The following is a 19,806-nucleotide window of genomic DNA, read 5'->3' as shown; positions in this document are numbered from 1 at the left end:
AGATTTAACTTGCCATTTCAAGCCCTTTAGACCGATTCGGCAGCTTATCTGCCCATGCATAGGACCCCTCCAAATGGTCCACCCGAGCAATATCTGGTCAAAATTCAGGCAGATATTGATTGGCAGGTTTGGTTTTCCAGTTGGATCGTTCTTTAGAAACAGCCTCTTACCTATATCTCCTGTTTTTAGCATTTGCACCCTGAGCCAACACAGGCAGACTCGCATGTTTCTGTGTCAAAATGCTCCATGTTTCTGCACATAGATGCAGTGGCTGTGAATGTAGTCGCAGAAGACGTAAGATCTGAATGGGGGGCTTATACGTAGGCCAAGAAATGATTTTGTGTGGCATTTGGCTAGTGCTACACTTAGCCAAAATCGTCCTGTGTAGATCAAAAGGCTGATTTCGGCCCCCATGTCAAACTAGCCTTATTATTTAGAAAATGGATGCAAGTTGCCTAATCACCCAAAATGTTCTGATCTATCTAAACTTTAGACCTGTTTGTTGGATCACTTGCTGGACGTATATCTTGTGAAATTCAGGGTTGGTCTACAATTAGATCCATGACTCAAATTACTTCATTGTTCAGCCTGATTTCCTCTTTGGATGATCAACGACCAGGAAAAATTTCTGCACATGTGTAACAGTCATTTTTCACATTTGTCAGTGTCCATTGACACCACAGATCATGCTAATACTAAGTGACATCCATGTTTTCCCGTTTTTTATGTATTTATCGTTTTGTTTTTGTTTGCAGGATTTATAATAACACTTGTGAATCTCTGGAAGATGGGTCATGTTGTACAATTGATCATATACCACTTGTCAGGTAAGATGGGAATGTATTTGTGGGCTTGGTTTTTTATTTGGACACACATAACAATAGGTACAATGTTTAAAATTATATTTTAAAAATAGCTGTGCAGTCTCCTGCTGGCTAAACTTTTGTATATACTATACAGAAAACGAGTATATATTGTACAGTTTTTGCATGCACTCTCCTAAAACTGTTTGGAGAATACCCCTCTCCTAACAGTAACAAGTGCATAATATATGTAACAACTTAGTGTGCTGTTCTGCTCCACTCTGTCAAGGCAGAGGCGTATTTAAGTCTGCTTTATATGAGAGTTGGAATGTTATATTTATGTTGTATCCACCATTTGTTTAATGTAGTGCTGTGCAGTTTTTCCATGCATTTTGTTAATACCTACAGTAGTTCTAAAAATATGTGTCATACTGTCAACGATAGATTTTTCTCTGGGCAATAACAAAATGGGAGTGTTGTAAGATGATGAATATACAAAAAAAAAAATGCTCAAAGCTCCCCTAAAATGCAGCTCCCTAGAACCAGGTGCTCAGTCCTCCTCGTCCCCACTGTCTCCGTACATAAAAAAAATGAAAATGGACAGCACTTATTGCAGCAACCTTATTGCAGCGGCCTGCAGAGGGAAAACCGAAAGAGTTTTGGGAATAACTCCCTTAATCATAGCCTTCCATACACCGTCCATTTTCCTTTCTTTATGTTGTAAGATGATGCCAGTGGACAGGCAGGGGGTGTTAACGTTCTTTGGATGCACAAACACATTCCATGTATTGGACCATCCTGGTTTGTAAAAAAAAAAAAAAAATTGGTCAATCAAGCAATTTTTGGTATCTGGAGTCTATACTTAGTTTATTTTGGATTGGGAAGGGGAAAAAATGTTACTCCTTGTTTTGTGACAAAAAGTCACACGATTTCCCTCCCCACCCAATTTACATAATCAAATTAGAATTTGGATTTGGTTCGGCCAGGGAGAAGGATTCGGCCGAATCTTGCTGAAAAAGGCCGAATCCCGAACCGAATCCTGGATTCAGTGCATCCCTAATTAATATGTTTGTTTTTAGGTTTTCCAATTGTTTCTGGTTCATGTAGTTTAACGTTGATTTTGGTTGAGAATTACCAATGGATGTGATTTATATTTTTGAGCTTTGGGAGTGATAAAATACCTTGTATGTTGTGTTTTTGCTTTAAATAAATCTGATTTAAAAAATTACGACTTTTTCGGAATTTATTAAACCCCGAGGATGCAAAAGTCAGAATCTGAAAATCCGGCATCTCAGACCTGTCGAGGTTGCATATAAGTCAATGGGAGAAGTCCCAATGATTTTTTGATGTGCAATACCTCCAAGTTTTCGGGTGGAAATTCCGAAAAAACATATAATATACTGTTAGCATGCACTGGTAAAAGCTGTGTGTTTGCTTCACAAACTCTACTATAGTTTTATATAAATAAGCTGCTGTGTAGCGATATGGACAGCCATACAAGCGGGCACAGGCTACGTAGTACATAACAGATAAGCCCTGTCCAATACAATGGTATTTTATCTGATATGAAACCTGTGCTTCCAGATTGAATAGCTGCCCCATGGCTACACAGCAGTTAGTTTGTTTAAAGTATAGCAGTCTTTATGAAGCAAACACACCAGTTTTACCAGTGCAGAGAAGCAGTACATTATATTTTTATTACTTTGATCCATTTTCTGTGTTTTGTGTTACTGTCCCTTTAAAAAAAAATAAAGGCGTCCAAGGTACCATAAACTGAGGAGTCACAGAATCTGATTTATGTACCAACTCTACAGCCCTGAAAGCAGCCTGTATCCTGCAGACAACTTGCACATTTTTAATGTTACAGTACTTCCAAGCTTCTGGTGAATATTGGCACCGATTGGTGATTTTCCCATTCATTGTTGTGCTATAATCTTGGTGGTGATAACACCCTGTGACCCAATGCCCTTATCTATCAAATTCACCTTTATAACAAATATATTATAAAGTTCATATTTTTCTAATAAATGTCCTTTTGAAGACCCTTCTGGACTGTTGTGAAAGCCCCATGCAGAGTGTATGACTGCTGAGCTCCAGTCTGATTAAAAGGCTCTTTTGTTCTGTAAGAACATCTGATTAAGTCTTATAAAAACTCCACAATGCCTTCAAGTCTCTTTCCCATTGCAGAAGATACATTGTAAGAAGATACAATAATTGTATTGCACAGAAACAGGATTTAAGTCTTCTTTAAAATGACCAAACCATTGTTTTTTAATATAGTTTTAAATGATTCAGTGCTTTCTATCCATGTTTTGAATGTTTTTTTTGTCCTTACTTCCTTTGTTTTGGGGTTTATATTATCTTCATTTTGCTATTTTCAATATACAGTAGAACCCCCATTTTACTGAGACCGGGAAAAAATTACGTAAAATCCGGAAAAATGTAAAATCAGGGGAAATGTGTTTTTAAAGTAAATTTTTTTTTAAGTACTGAAAGGATACAAGCACTGTTATCCGTTTTACTTTGAGATACAGTATTTACTGCATTGCAGCGTTAATGTTACACTATTGGGGCATGTGCAAGGCAACCTAAAGCAATAAGTGATTGGTGCAGACTAATTGAAATTGGCCATTTACAGGCAGAACCATGGCAAAATATACATCTGGTTAGTATTTTAAACAATGTAAATCCGGGAAAACGTTACTTAATATCAGGGAAATGCACCCATTGAAATGCATTATAAATTGGTGGGACCACAATTAAAAAATGTTAAATGCGGGAAAACTTAAAGGAGAATTCAACCCCACCAACTAATAAACAAAACCCTACCCTACATAGTACCCCCTCCCTGCTCCCCCCCTCCCCGCACAGGTGTAAACACCTGTAAATGGCCCATATCCTGTATCATCCCTCGTTGCATAGTCAGCTCAGCGGAGCTAACGGGCGCCATCTTCGGTAATCTTCTGAAAGTAATCACCGTATCGGTTCATGTGCAGTTATAGCAGTCTTCCGCTTCGTGATAACTGCACATGCGCCGAAAGTCACGAAATTTGCTGAAGGGAAGAAGACCGAAGATTACCAAAGCGCTGGAAGATGCCAACCGTGAGCTTTGCTGCGCTGAATCTACAATGAGGGGTAATTACAGGATATGGGGCATTTACAGGTGTTTACACCTGTGCGGGGGGAGCAGGAAGGGGGACTATGTATGGTAGGGGTTTTTATTAGTATACAGCCACAATTCCGATTTTTAAACCAGAATTTCAGCTCTTCAAGTGCAGATTGCGCAGCTGTGCTCTCTGCACTAGCAACGCCCCCCCCCCCGACCCTCTCCGGAGTCAGAAAAGGTAAGTGTAAGGGGGGCGCATCTGAAAGGCCGTCTCAGGAGGCGAAACCCCAGAAACGCCCCTGTAATGTCACCAGGTTTTAAGCTTTGTTCTAGTAGGGACCCACTCCTTTAGAGGCTTAATGTTATCCTATTATAGACCCACAGAACTTGGTTAGTTGTTTAAATATATGCAATTTAATAGTATCATTTGTTTTGTTTTTAAGGTTAAACATATCTTTAAGGAATAAAGTCCTTTTAGGTTTAAAGCAAGGGGCAGCCCTACTGTCTTTCCCATAGGCTTATACAGAATATTAATGTGTCTTTCCACTTTCAGGATGTTCTATTTCTGTGTTTGCTGTTCCCACCACTGTTCCTTATTTATCCAGCAGTGCCCACTGTCCAAGAATAAGCATTCTCTGGGAATTCACATAAAATACCACATCTTAAATCAATGAGGTGGGAAAGAGGCAGTCAGACAAGCAATTTTTTTGTATTCTTTTGTGGAAAGAGGAACTGGCTTTCTGAAAGAGGCTCTAGGTAAAGGTCAGTGTGAATAGTCAGGACCTGGCCTTGTAATGTGTCACCCAAGTTAACAACGAGTTATGTATCTCCAGCCTTCCTTAGAAACACTTGTCAGGAATGCAACAAGATGAAAGCACTTGAGCGAGTCACAGCTCAGTTAAGCTTGTAGCGTTTGTATTAACTGGCTGTGAAGTATTTAAAATAAACATTTCACGTTTCACTTCACTTATCTTGTCTTGTATTTAGCACTTGGGTTTTTTTTTGTTTTTTTATTATCAACAGTGCACTGGTATTCGCAATTTGTGGTTCCTGAATTCGTGCTGCAAATCAAGGGTAAAGCTTGGGATGTATAAGCTTTTATTATTATTAATAAGCTACACAGTTAGCATAAATTAAAATTATTAGATGAATACCAAGGAATGTTGGGTGGAGAAGTGCCATATTTTGGGTGTCCATAGCACATTAAAAAAATTTAATTGTTAAAACAAAATAATGTGAAATTATTCAGAGCTTCTTAGACCTTTTCCAAATTTTTAAAGATGTTGGCAGTTTTTAAATGAATAGAAAAAATTTATGTTAACAGCTCAGCCTGCTGGTCATTTTGGCTAACTGTAGTGCAACGTGTGATTGTCTCTATGCAGTACAAACATTTTTTTTCCTAACTGTAAACAGTCGGCTCAAATTACCATTAGGCTGCTCTTCTGTTGCAAATTATAATTTATTATTATAATTATATGTTTGGGGGGGGGCTAGGGTAGAGTCCTGCGCGGGTCCATTTTTTGCAACCTGCAATCCGCAACCCGGACCTGCAACCCGCATTCTTACCCGCTTGGACCCAGGGGCGCTTCGCCGATGAGGCGAGTTGAGGCTGTCGCCTCAGACGGCAGCGCCCCACTAGGTACCAGGGGCGGCAAAAATGCTGCTCCTGGTACTTTAAGAGCGAATTTCCAGGGGGGGGGCAGCAGCAGCAACTGCTGCCTCAGGTGGCCAGGACCGCCCCTGCTTGGACCCGCAACCCGACCCCCAAGTACCTTATCCGCAGCCTAGACCCGCAACCCGCTGACCATCAAGAATCAGGAAGTGCTGCCATTGTAAACCGGAAGTGACATCATCGGAAGTAGGCGTGATCAGCAAAAAAAGGAGTAAAACGGGAAGTGCTGTCATTGTAAACTGGAAGTGACATCATCGGAAGTAGGCGTGATCAGCAAAAAAAGGAGTAAAACGGAAAGTGCCATCATTGTAAACCGGAAGTGACATCATCGGACGTAGGTGTGATCAGAAAAAAGGAGTAAAAATCGATATTGAGAAGACCCGTGGCCCGACCAGCAACCCGCAGAACTGCTGACCCTATACCCGCACCCGGAACTTCTAACCGCAACCCACAATGTACCGCAGGTTTTTGAAGGTAACTCGCGGGTACCCGACCAGCTGCAGGACTCTAGACATAAAACTGTGTTTCGCCCCAGATGAACTGGAAGATAAATAGAAGTAGGCATTTACTGACAAAAGAATTGGATCATTGTACTCTGTGACCAGATTGCAATTTTAATAAGACAAAGCAGATAAGCAAGTGATGAAATCTTACAGCACCTAAAATGTTCACATTATCAACAACTGATTGTACAGGATATCTGGGGGGCTTGGCTCCTAAAGTGATACGTTTCGCTAAACTATGTGTGGATAGTCACAGCAAAGCTGATCAGCCAAAACAGAACATCTGCCATACAGATAACGATAAAGGCACTGGAAATAAAATAACTTGTATAGGCAACCCCAACCACCGTCTCAAGTACATATGTTATTTTTCAGGATGGCAATGCTTTTAAAAGGGGTCTGAAGATCCCACAGAAGTTCTATCTGTTGTGAATCAGGTAGTGAACTCTCCTCTGTGGTGACCCAATTTGCTTTTAACTCTGTACTTTCTTACAATAATACATATTCCATATTCTTTGTTGCGTATTAGCTCATGAAACGAAGATGATCTTTATCACCATCACCAGTAAGTAAAATAACCACAGGTATTAAAGGGGTCGTTCACCTTCCAGCCTGGCAGCTCAGTGATCCAGGTGTAGATTCTGAACTGTTACAATTTGCTCCATTAGTTGATACATTTCTCAGCAGTATCTGTGGAATATTAGAATTGATACAATAGTTGCTAACAGCTGCCTTTAATGAAACTCAGGGATTCTGCTCAGCAGGACCAAAGATAAGAAATGTATAGGGTTACCACCCTTTCTTGAAAAAAATACCAGCCTTCCTATATTTTTATGCATTTCTCCTATTAATAACATTAGGATCAAGTTTTAATTTTTACTGGCCAGGCCGGTAAAATACCGGGCAGGTGGCAACCCTGGAAATGTATCAACAAATGTATACGTTTAGAACAGTTTATAGAGTCAGTGACCCCCCCCCCCAGAGCTGCTTCAGAAAGACATTCCTGGTGAACTCCTGAAAACAATTGAACTGAAAGTGTTGGAAGGTGAACAAACCCCTCCCTATAAGGCTGATGTGCCACTGCCCAGAGAAAATACCAGTATCCCAGGATGTCACACTGTGGAAGTATTTAACTACAGACAAAAGGAAGAGGATGGACATACCACATGAATCTCTTAAGTTAAAGGAACAGTAACACCAATAAAGAAAAGATAAAGGATACCACCATTATGTTCTATAGAGTTTATCTGCTATCGGCTGTGTGACCTGAGCCATCTCTCCTTTGAATGGCTGCCCCCATTTCTACACAGCAGCTTATTTTTTATAAACAATAATAGTGTTTATAGTAGTGTTTTAATAGAAGAAAACACCCCAGTTTTACCAGTGCAGGGCAACACTGCATTACATTTGTATTACTTTAAAACACTCTTATTTTTTTGATGTTAGTTCCTTAAGGTGGGTGGAGAATGAAGGTTGACATTGCATAGGGATATGATTTGTTTTGAGTGGTGCAGCAGAACCTTGCCTTAAATACAAACAAAATATAAGACACTTTTGTTAAAGACCAAACCATCCCTGTAGTTGTATAAATATTGGTTTCCTATGGCAAACAACGTTTTGGAAGGCACAATATCTATTTTTAGTTAAGGCTATACAGATACAGTTTCCTTTGGCAACATACATTTACTATAGAATGTCATATCTCCATTTCTGTCAGCACTTTCAGCAAATTGAGTCTTTTTTTTCTTATACATACTTTTACCCTACATTGTGACCTGTGGATTTACTTGGTTTCTGTACAACTGGAGTACTTTAAGTTAAATTAATTTGTTACTAAGGGAGCAGTTACTGCATACAAAAAGTTATAGAAAAACTTATTCTGGGAACAAAAAGTAAAGCAGAAAGGCTAACATGCCAAAACAGAGCTTTTGGTTTCTTTAACAAATGGAAATATTGTAAATGGGGATTTGGGAGGGGGGAATTCTGGAAAGCACGGTTAGCAAATTCCAGCGATCCAGTGCCAAAATTCCAGTTTGATCTTTTCTGTTCAAACCAGTGTAGGCATGTTTAACCACTTGCCTGCTGAAATGATATGCCTTAGCTTTAAAGGGCAACCCAGCCTGTGGCCGGATAATCTCACAAATGTTATAGCACTGTATATCTAGTGACAGCTGTAGAGTTAAGAAAGCAAACGGTTAAAAAAATGAGCCAGGCCCAAATTTGTTTTTAATTGTCAACTGGAAACCGGAGCATTTATATTCACAAAGGGCAAAATATATCTACTATTTTACAGCTTTAAAGTTGTAGGTCTAATGTATTGGCTAAATTGCTAAATTTTACTAGCACAGTTTTTCCATAGCAACCAGTCTGTGTATTCCTCTAATTTATTAACTTGTAGTGTTCAAATATTTGTTATGAAGCCCTCTAATCTCTGTAAAGCTATATGTAATGTATACATAGACTTTATAAATATAGGATAATAATGCTTTTCTTTTGATAGTGTTAATTTAACAGGAAGACCTAAGCTGGCACTTTCCAGGTGTTGCCAAGCTCAGAATAATCGGCATGCATGTACACGCACACTGCAATGTGAGCTGGCAGAGGTGTTTTAAAGAAGGGGGGTAAACTGCTTAAAAACCCAAACTCACAACTTGGGAGGGGGGGGAGACAGAAAGTACTAAAATAAGTAGTGTTAATAAACAACCATTAAATAAAAATAGCATTCCACTATGCAAAAGAGTACAAGTATGGGATCTATTAAATGGAAAGCCATCATCTAGAAAGCTCTGTGGTGTGTGTGCTTTAATTTAGCTTTGAGCAAAATATTATCTATAAAAATAACATTACATTATAATAATATGTGAGACTACAAATGCTTGCACATGCTTTTATATATATATATATATATATATATATATATATATATATATATAAATACACAAATATTATGCAAAAGCTTGTATTAAAGTGAAAAAAGCATATACATCACCATGTACACATTATGTAGCGACGTTTCGAGCCAATATAGGCTCTTTCTCAAGCCATGTGAACAATGGTTTTAAAATCCACCAAATCTATACAGGTTTTTAAAGTCCATCAGAGGAAGTGACATAACGATTCTTCCATTTGCCTTGTACAGGGCTGTCACCACACCTGCTGTATAGAGTAATTAGACAGACATTTGTAACATGTATATAGTAACACATTGTATATTTCCTTAGTTACATAATGCACTGTCTATCTATCATCAAAACAGATACAAGTTATAATCTTTATTCAATCCATTGGGGTGTAGCGAATTTAGTTTTTTTATCCACCATACCTCTCTTTGTTTAAGTTTTAGTTCACGATCTCCCCCTCTTCTCAGTGGGGGCACTGTCTCTAATATTGTGAACCTCAGCTGTTCCGCTGTATGCCCTTTCTCTTTAAAATGCTTAGAAAGTGGTAATGCCATATTGCCCGTATTAATGGTGGATCTATGCTGAGAGATACGTGACTTCACTTTCTGTATTGTCTCTCCAACATAGATCTTCCCACAGGGGCATACTATAGCGTATATCGCATATTGTGAGATACATGTATAGTATCCCCTTATGTGATATACCTCCCCCGTGTCCGGGTGTTCAAATGACTTCCCCTTTATCACATAGCGACATTGCTTACAATTAAGGCATGGGTACATGCCACAATTTCTCACTCCGAGGCCCGTGCTCTTCAATCCTACTCCCTTAGGTACTTGTGTCCTAGTTATTTGTGAGCCAATGGTTCTACCTCTCCTGTAAGACGTAAGGGGGGGCAGCACAAACTCTTCCACCATGGGATATGCCCTACGAAGCAAATACCAATGTTTCACAAGTATTTCATTCACTTTTCTACTGGAATCACCATACTGGGTAACAAAAGTGATCCTTGAGTTCTTCCTCTTCTTTTTCTCTCTACTCTGAGACAGACTCCTCTCCGCCTTATCTAGTACTCGTGTGGGATAGCCCCTTTGTTTAAATTTGTTTCTCATCTGTTGTACCTGGGTATCCCTAACCTGTGGGTCACTGACTAATCTCTGAACTCTTGTTAATTGACTAATAGGTATCGCCTCCTTTGTAGGGTGAAAGCTACTGAAATGTAAAATTTGATTCCGGTCAGTCGGTTTGGAAAAAAGTTTAGTCTGTAGTCCCTTCTCCCTATAGACCATTACATCCAAAAAAGAGATCTCTCTCTGATTGTGTACTAGAGAAAACTTCGACCAATGAAGTCTATTGAGTCGTTCGTGGAACTGCGATAAAGAATGTAGGTCACCCCGCCATAGCACAAAGACATCATCGATGTACCTCCACCATGCACAGCAATGTTCCTGGTAGAGGTCATCTAGATATATGTGCAACTGTTCAAGCCAAACCATAAAGGTATTGGCGTATGACAGGGCGACGTTCGATCCCATCGCGGTTCCACGCAACTGTAGATAAAAAACATCCTGAAAGGTAAAATAATTCATCCTCAATATGATCTCCAATATCTGAAGAAAAAATTCAATTTGTACATCCTGATACTGTCCACTTCCTCGTAACATCCATTCACAGGCCCTAATGCCCTCATCGTGAGGGATAGAGGTGTAAAGACTGGACACATCTAATGTGGCCAGTATAACATTATCCTCATCCTGTATATTCAGACCATCCAGTCTTTCCAAAAAATGTCCACTGTCCCTTACATAGGATACAGTGTTTCTAACCAAAGGTCCTAGGACCCTGTCCAATAAAGTCGCCATTGGGCAAAAAACCGAATCAATGCCAGACACAATCGGTCGGCCCGGCAGATGGACAGGATCCTTATGGATCTTGGGCAACGTGTACAATGTGGGTGTACGTGGAAAGGACACTGTCAGAAATGTTTTCAATGCCTCCGAAATTATTTGGTTATTAACCATGGTTGTTAACACCTGCTCTATTCTCTTCACAATGTCGGGTAAGGGATCACTGTCCAGAACTTTATAGACCTCTCTATCCCCCAACTGTCCTTTAATCTCATTTACATAATATGTAGTATCCATGATCACAATCGCACCCCCCTTATCAGAGGGTTTCACCGTGATCCTGGTATCCTCCATTAAACTATGTAAAGCCTCCCTTTCATGTTTAGTAATATTTGATACCATGCTAGGAGAATCGAGCTCCTGCTGATACAGTGACTCAAGATCTTGTTGTATGTGTTTTATATATGTCTCTACAGCTGAGTAGGATGTAGGTGGAACAAACCCACTTTTGCTGCGTAGACCAAACTGTTTGGGGGTAAGTTCAAAAGTCTCACCAGTAATCGGTGCTTGGATGTCCATGGTAGAGAAGTGCACCTTCAAACGTAAAGTTCGATAGAATCTGTAAAGATCCACATCCATCTGAAAACGATCCACAGGTGATGCCACACAATAATTCAAACCCTTCCCCAAAACCGAAGTCTGTGCATCTGTCAATGGAATAGAAGAAATGTTGAAAATCACTTGTTCCCTCTCTTCCCCTGTCTGCTCCTTGGCGGCATTGCTCTCCGTTTGTTTGATATATCTGTGCTTCCTCCCGCCCCTGCGTCCTCTGTTTCGTCTAAAAAAGACCTTGTATCCGCTTTATTGGTCTCACTTGTTTCTTCCATCTGTAATGATCTCTCCAAGCCTCGTGGTACACTTAGGCTGCGTGTATTTATTCTGTCTTTCCAATCAGAGTTATTCCACTGATAAACACGACCTCTCTCATAATCCACGACATCTCTATCATACTTTAATCTTTTCTGTTTTTCATTCTCCTGTTTATATTTATCCAATTTCACCTGCATCTGTTTTTTCAAATCAGTAAGATCAGATGCGGAGAGGAATCTGTCTCAGAGTAGAGAGAAAAAGAAGAGGAAGAACTCAAGGATCACTTTTGTTACCCAGTATGGTGATTCCAGTAGAAAAGTGAATGAAATACTTGTGAAACATTGGTATTTGCTTCGTAGGGCATATCCCATGGTGGAAGAGTTTGTGCTGCCCCCCCTTACATCTTACAGGAGAGGTAGAACCATTGGCTCACAAATAACTAGGACACAAGTACCTAAGGCAGTAGGATTGAAGAGCACGGGCCTCGGAGTGAGAAATTGTGGCATGTACCCATGCCTTAATTGTAAGCAATGTCGCTATGTGTTAAAGGGGAAGTCATTTGAACACCCGGACACGGGGGAGGTATATCACATGAGGGGATACTATACATGTATCTCACAATATGCGATATACGCTATACTATGACCCTGTGGGAAGATCTATGTTGGAGAGACAATACAGAAAGTGAAGTCACGTATCTCTCAGCATAGATCCACCATTAATACGGGCAATATGGCATTACCACTTTCTAAGCATTTTAAAGAGAAAGGGCATACAGCGGAACAGCTGAGGTTCACAATATTAGAGACAGTGCCCCCACTGAGAAGAGGGGGAGATCGTGAACTAAAACTTAAACAAAGAGAGGTATGGTGGATAAAAAAAACTAAATTCGCTACACCCCAATGGATTGAATAAAGATTATAACTTGTATCTGTTTTTATGATAGATAGACAGTGCATTATGTAACTAAGGAAATATACAATGTGTTACTATATACATGTTACAAATGTCTGTCTAATTACTCTATACAGCAGGTGTGGTGACAGCCCTGTACAAGGCAAATGGAAGAATCGTTATGTCACTTCCTCTGATAGACTTTAAAAACCTGTATAGATTTGGTGGATTTTAAAACCATTGTTCACATGGCTTGAGAAAGAGCCTATATTGGCTTGAAAAGTCGCTACATAATGTGTACATGGTGATGTATATGCTTTTTTCACTTTAATACAAGCTTTTGCATAATATTTGTGCTGTCTATCTTTGCATTTTATATAACGAGGGAAGACCGGAAAACCTCAATGGGACGTGCACCACAGACAATAAAAGAAGAGAACATAGCGTGAGTGCTGTTACTAACCAATACAAGTGGAATTTTATATATATATATATATATATATATATATATATATATATATATATATATATATATATATATATATATATATATATATATTAAAATATATTATCATGAAAAAGTTGGCACTCACGTTAAATATAGGTGCAGGGAGCTTGGAAAGTGCAGGGAACCTTCAGAGTGAAAAAATGAAATTGAGCATGAAACATCCTAATATATATATATATACATACATACATACATACATACATACATACATACATACATACATACATACATACATACATACATACATACACATACGGTGGTGTGAAAAACTATTTGCCCCCTTCCTGATTTCTTATTCTTTTGCATGTTTGTCACACTTAAATGTTTCTGCTCATCAAAAACCGTTAACTATTAGTCAAAGATAACATAATTGAACACAAAATGCAGTTTTTAAATGAAGGTTTACGTTAAGGGAGAAAAAAAACTCCAAATCTACATGGGCCTGTGTGAAAAAGTGATTGCCCCCCTTGTTAAAAAATAACTTAACTGTGGTTTATCACACCTGAGTTCAATTTCAAAGGTTATAAAGCCATTTCTAAAGCTTTGGGACTCCAGCGAACCACAGTGAGAGCCATTATCCACAAATGGCAAAAACATGGAACAGTGGTGAACCTTCCCAGGAGTGGCCGGCCGACCAAAATTACCCCAAGAGCGCAGAGACAACTCATCCGAGAGGCCACAAAAGACCCCAGGACAACATCTAAAGAACTGACTGAACACGACTCCACCATAAGAAAGAGACTGGGCAAAAACGGCCTGCATGGCAGATTTCCAAGGTGCAAACCACTTTTAAGCAAAAAGAACATTAAGGCTCGTCTCAATTTTGCTAAAAAACATCTCAATGATTGCCAAGACTTTTGGGAAAATACCTTGTGGACCGACGAGACAAAAGTTGAACTTTTTGGAAGGTGCGCGTCCCGTTACATCTGGCGTAAAAGTAACACAGCATTTCAGAAAAAGAACATCATACCAACAGTAAAATATGGTGGTGGTAGTGTGATGGTCTGGGGTTCTTTTGCTGCTTCAGGACCTGGAAGAATTGCTGTGATAGATGGAACCATGAATTCTACTGTCTACCAAAAAATCCTGAAGGAGAATGTCCGGCCATCTGTTCGTCAACTCAAGCTGAAGCAATCTTGGGTGCTGCAGCAGGATAATGACCCAAAACACACCAGCAAATCCACCTCTGAATGGCTGAAGAAAAACAAAATGAAGACTTTGGAGTGGCCTAGTCAAAGTCCTGACCTGAATCCTATTGAGATGTTGTGGCATGACCTTAAAAAGGCGGTTCATGCTAGAAAACCCTCAAATAAAGCTGAATTACAACAATTCTGCAAAGATGAGTGGGCCAAAATTCCTCCAGAGCACTGTAAAAGACTCGTTGCAAGTAATCGCAAACGCTTGATTGCAGTTATTGCTGCTAAGGGTGGCCCAACCAGTTATTAGGTTCAGGGGGCAATTACTTTTTCACACAGGTTTGGATTTCTTTTCTCCCTAAATAATAAAAACCCTCATTTAAAAACTGCATTTTGTGTTTACTTGTGTTATCTTTGACTAATAGTTAAATGTGTTTGATGATCACATTTAAAAAAAAAAGAATAAGAAATCAGGAAGGGGACAAATAGAAAAAGGTGCACTGGTGACCGTTGAGAAAGTAAGTACTGTAAACTAGCTGGTCTTTACCGACTGAAAAGAAACTCTGGGAAGCCAACTTATAAAAAAAGGGCAGGAAAATCCCTCTGCACGCAACTTTGTTTTATTTGATACTGCAGAGTAGCCAGAGCATAACTATAGAGGAAGCTGAACCTAGTGGGACCCATTGAGGTTTAGGGGACCCAATTTCAATATTTGTGAAATGTCCAATATCCATAGATTAGGGGGATGTGATGAGGCTTATCTTTTTTTTTTTATTATCTCTTTCAATGAAGGTGTCAGAGATATGGTGTTTTGTTTTTTTAAAGCCGCCTTTAAAGACTGGGCAAAACTGGCAGATTTTAGATGCCCATTCGGGTCCTTTAGACTGGTTCCGCAGAGCCCATGTATGGTGCTTTCCAATGAGCATCCTGAACAGATATCTGGCCAGCTATCAATCAGCAGGTTTGATTTTCCCTTGCAATCAAGGACAGCATCGTCTAGTTGACGATCAACTCCCATTCCGATTGCTGTAATCTGATTATTTGGCCCTACGATTATTAGCCCCTTATTGCCCTGCTTTTTGGTGGGCATATCGGGGAAAAATATCCAATCTTATAGTGTTACACTCAGACATAGTTCCCAGGGTACGAACTAAGTGCTAATTCCAAATGTGACAAACCACAGGTTCAACTTCAGGGGTATATAAGAAAGCAATTAGGCTATATCCCAAAATCCCATCCTAAATGGTTTTCAGGTTTAGGAACGACTGGCTTAATTGTATTCTAAAGAGCTTGAGTTACTTGCTATGCAAATTGAACCCTAGAGCTTTACAACTTCCTGTATGCAGTTTCCAGCAACTGCAAATTAGCTTATTTCAGTAAAAGCTTTTGAAATTGTTGATCTAAGCATGCAGTTTTGTATGTGCTGATTATACCCATGTACACTCGCCAGGGAATACAACCCCTCATGATAACCTGGGACATTGTGCCTCTTGTTTTAAACTATACATTCCTACAGAATAGTGTTGTCCCTTTTATTATTGGACACCACAAAGACCATCTGACAGAAGCTGAAATAATAATAGAAACTACAACAAGAGTGGCTTATGGTCTACTGTCTGTATTTTTCATTCTAATCATCAAGCAGTAACCCATAAAGATTTCAGGCTAGTGAGGAGCCATAATCAACACATCCTGTGTGCTGTAAACCCACAGCCAAATGGTTGAGGATTTTCACACAGTTAATAATGTTATTTTCCATACTGACTCAGCTGGTTTGTGCCAGAGACTGCTTACACATATGGTTAAATGCAACTATTAAAATCATTAGTCTTCCCCCATAGGTCCCTGTGTGAAGCCATCTTTCCTTTTATAATTCGTATCTATAATGTTTGAAGAGTAACTATCCAGGTGCAAATTTTTCTGATAGAAATGTGTTCAGGAACAAGTATAATGTCTTTAACTATTATATATATTATAAATTACTAAAATACTAAAATCTTAAAAATATTGGAATCAGAGGACAAAACTGATTAAAACACACACGCATTTCTGAGTTTTACCTAGCATTTTGTGTCAATACTATGCCAGTTCATGGCACATACAAAGCAAAGGCCCATCACTTGAAAGAAAAGGATGTCCAACAGAGCAGAGGGATGCAAAGACTCTTTCTGGCAACTCTTTGCTGCTTTGTATTCTGGCACCCAGCCTAGTTATCAGCAGGGGCTAAGTTATAACTGCCAAAAACAAAACAGCTGAACTGCAGTATCTGTGTGGCTGCATGCTGGGACTTGTATCTACTAGCAGTTGTGTGGAGTGGGGACACCCTAAGTATTCCTATAATTATTATTTTTATATTGGACTGAGCGACCAGTCTGATTAGTATTGTGAACAAAGTCACAGCTCCAGCAACTGTTTGTAAGGTGTACAAATGCTGGTAATATCTGGCCAGTTGTTCTGCTAGATGTCAGCCAGATTTTAGTTCTAAGTAGCTGTTTATGAGAAGGACAAATTGCTTTGTTCAATGGAGCAGACGGTGGTCACATCTAGGGATGCACCGAATCCGCCGAACCCCTGAATCCTTTGTGAAAGATTCGGCCGAATACCAAACCGAATACGAATCCTAATTTGCATATGCAAATTAGGGTTGGGAAGGGGAAAACATTTTTTACTTCCTTGTTTTGTGACAAAAATTCACGTGATTTTCCTCCCCATCCCTAATTTGCATATGCAAATTCAGATTCGGTTCAGCTACACAGAAGGATTTTGTCCGAATCCTGAACCGGATCCCGGATTCTGTGCATCCCTAGTCACATCACTCACAATATTGAGTATTGCATGATATATAATTGTGTTCAGAATAGTAGCACTCCGACATCACTATCCTGATCAATCACTGTTTTTGGTAGAAATTATATTTCTACATGGCAAATAATGTACTAGTGGGTGTAATAGAAAACCAATACACACAACTGTCATGACATGCATGCTGCTGGTTCTGTGTCATTGAATCATTAATTGAGGCTTGTTCCAAATAACAGCAGTGTGGAGTTCAATTAGTGAGGTCATTCATTCTGTAAAAAAACAGGAGTCAATTACGTCCCTTATTTAATGAAGGAAGGCAGCAAATGTTGTGCATGCTTGTTATAGTGCATTTCTCTCTGAAAGTCTAAGTAAAATGGGGTGTTCCAGACATTGTTCAGAAGAACAGACAATGATCAGCTCCAGGAAGATCAAAGAAGGTCTACAGTTACCTATGAGTACTGATACTATTAGAAGACGCCTATGTGAAGTCCCATTGTTGGAAAAAAAAAAAAAGACGTGCTGAAGAGGTTACAACTTGCTAAAAAAACACATTGACTGGCCTAAAGAGAAATGGTGCAACATTTTGTGAACTGATGAAAGCAAGATTGTTCTTTTTCGGGCTAGGGGCCGCAGACAGTTTGTCAGATGACCCCCCAAACACTGAATTCAAGCCACAGTACATTGTGACAACAGTGAAACATGGTGGTGAAGCATCATGATATGGGGATGTTTCTCATACTAAGGTGTTGGGCCTATTTATCACATACCAGGGATCTTGGATCAATTTCAATACATCAAAATACTTCAAATGGCCATGTTGCCTTATGCCAAAGAGGAATTGCCCTTGCAATGGGGTTTCAACAAGACAATGACCCAAACACACCAGTAAACCAGCGACATCTTGGTTCTAGACCAACAAGATTGACGTTATGGTGTGACCAGCCCAATCCCTGGACCTTAATCCAATAGAAAACTTGTTTGGTGACATAAAAAATGCTGTTTCTGAGGCAAAACCAAGAACTGCAGAAGAATTGTGGAATGTAACAGGTGCCAGAAGTTGGTGGACTCCATACAACACAGATGTGCAGCAGTTCTCAGAAACACTGCTTTTAAATATTAGCTCAGTGATTCATAGGAAAGCAAAAGCTTGAAACATTTTTCAGTTTATACAGTGAATGTTTGAGTTTGTAAAGAAGAATGCAGACACTGTTATTTAACAGCCTAATATTCCCTTTTCTTCACTTTCTGTTAAGGAAAACACATTTTATAATTATTTCTCCATATTTTGATTTGGAATAGAATGTGCAGTGTTCCCAATGCATTTATGTGTATGGAAATATACTGTATTATAAGGATTATGAGCTTTATTCACTTTTTAAACCACACTATTATTCTGAACACAACTGAACCTATGGGCCCATCTTAGGTTGCTTTGTGTCACCCTTTCCCATGATTAGTATAGGCCAACTTAATGCCTACAAAATTTAAAGCAGTGGCTCACTTTTAAAAGTTAACTTTTAGTATTTTATAGAATGGCAACTTTTTAAATGATTGCCGCCTTCTTTTTCTGACTCTTTCCAGTCAGGCCCTCTCCTATTCATATTCCAGTCTTTTATTCATATCAGTGCATGGTTGCTAGGATGATTTGAGCCCTTGAGAACCTGATTACAGAAGCTGCAAGCTAAATAACTCAAAAACCACAAATAAAAAAAGAAAACCAATTGCAAATTGTCAAAAAATATTACTCTGTACATCATACTAAAGGTTACTTTAAAGGGGAACAAACCCTTTAAGGAACTTCAATTACATATATGAAAATGCTCTACTTTATGAATAGCTGTATTCAATTCCATGCAACAGTGAAGGAATGAGGTAATATAACCGAACACCTTGATAAATACCTGTACTATAAATAATAGAAATAGAAATCGAATAACAAATTGTCTCAGAATATTAACGGTCAATCTAAAGGTGAATTCCCCTTTAACAACCTCCATTTCATTTTTGTGAAGGTGGACCCACCCAATTTTCCATAGTGGTCTATAAGAGCCCCAATTTACAGAAGTGCAGGAATATAGAGCCTGTGCCTCTCAAGGTTGAGATTTGAAAATATACATGGGTAGGGGCCACATGCTCAAATGATAATGTAGTTTACCTGTAAAATGTGTCCTCTTCATAAAAAATGCCTTTGTGGGGCAAGCATTACTATGAAAGCAGAGGTCATCAGAGGAGCAGCCATAGCTAACAGGCAAACTGGTTGGTCGCAGGGGTGTAGAGGGCCCTAAGTAATCAGAAATTTTGATATATCGTGGTGACATGGGTCAACATACAGTATATAAGTGTTGGAGCCCTAATTTTAATTTGCTGTGGGGCCTAGTAACATCTAGTTACTCTACTGCAGGTGCCACTTTGAAATTGCTGCCTCATTTCCTATGACACTGTTTGCATTAGCGAATTTAACTTCTAAATTGGGAGAGGTAAGCGTGACCGCTAAAGAAAACACTTACTTAATTTGTACTTTTTGTGGCATTCTTTATTCTCATATCTTTTCACTTCTTCTAACAATGACACTATCCACAAACTCTACTGGGTGACCATGAAAATTAATATATATATATATATATATATATATATATATATATATATATATATATATATATATATATATATATATATATATATATATATATATATAGAGCTATGGCATTATCTCTATTATAAGATTAGCACTTTTGAAGTCCACTTACATTAATGTAGTTCATGCT

At 39.0% G+C, this 19,806-nt stretch overlaps 1 protein-coding gene across 1 annotated transcript in view; it reads left to right on the top strand.

Annotated features, from left to right (window-relative positions):
* The window catches only part of bc014685.S (cDNA sequence BC014685 S homeolog), an 84,205-nt gene that overhangs the window by 41,141 nt on the left and 23,258 nt on the right, over positions 1-19,806 (top strand). Inside the window, exon 3 of the mRNA XM_018227590.2 lies at positions 756-827. Coding sequence (XP_018083079.1) covers positions 756-827 — 72 coding nt within the window. The remainder of the gene's footprint in view (positions 1-755; positions 828-19,806) is intronic.

The sequence above is a fragment of the Xenopus laevis genome, chromosome 7S (assembly GCF_017654675.1).
Source record: "Xenopus laevis strain J_2021 chromosome 7S, Xenopus_laevis_v10.1, whole genome shotgun sequence".
Lineage (NCBI taxonomy): Eukaryota > Metazoa > Chordata > Amphibia > Anura > Pipidae > Xenopus > Xenopus laevis.
This window is presented reverse-complemented; position numbering and strand designations above follow the sequence as displayed.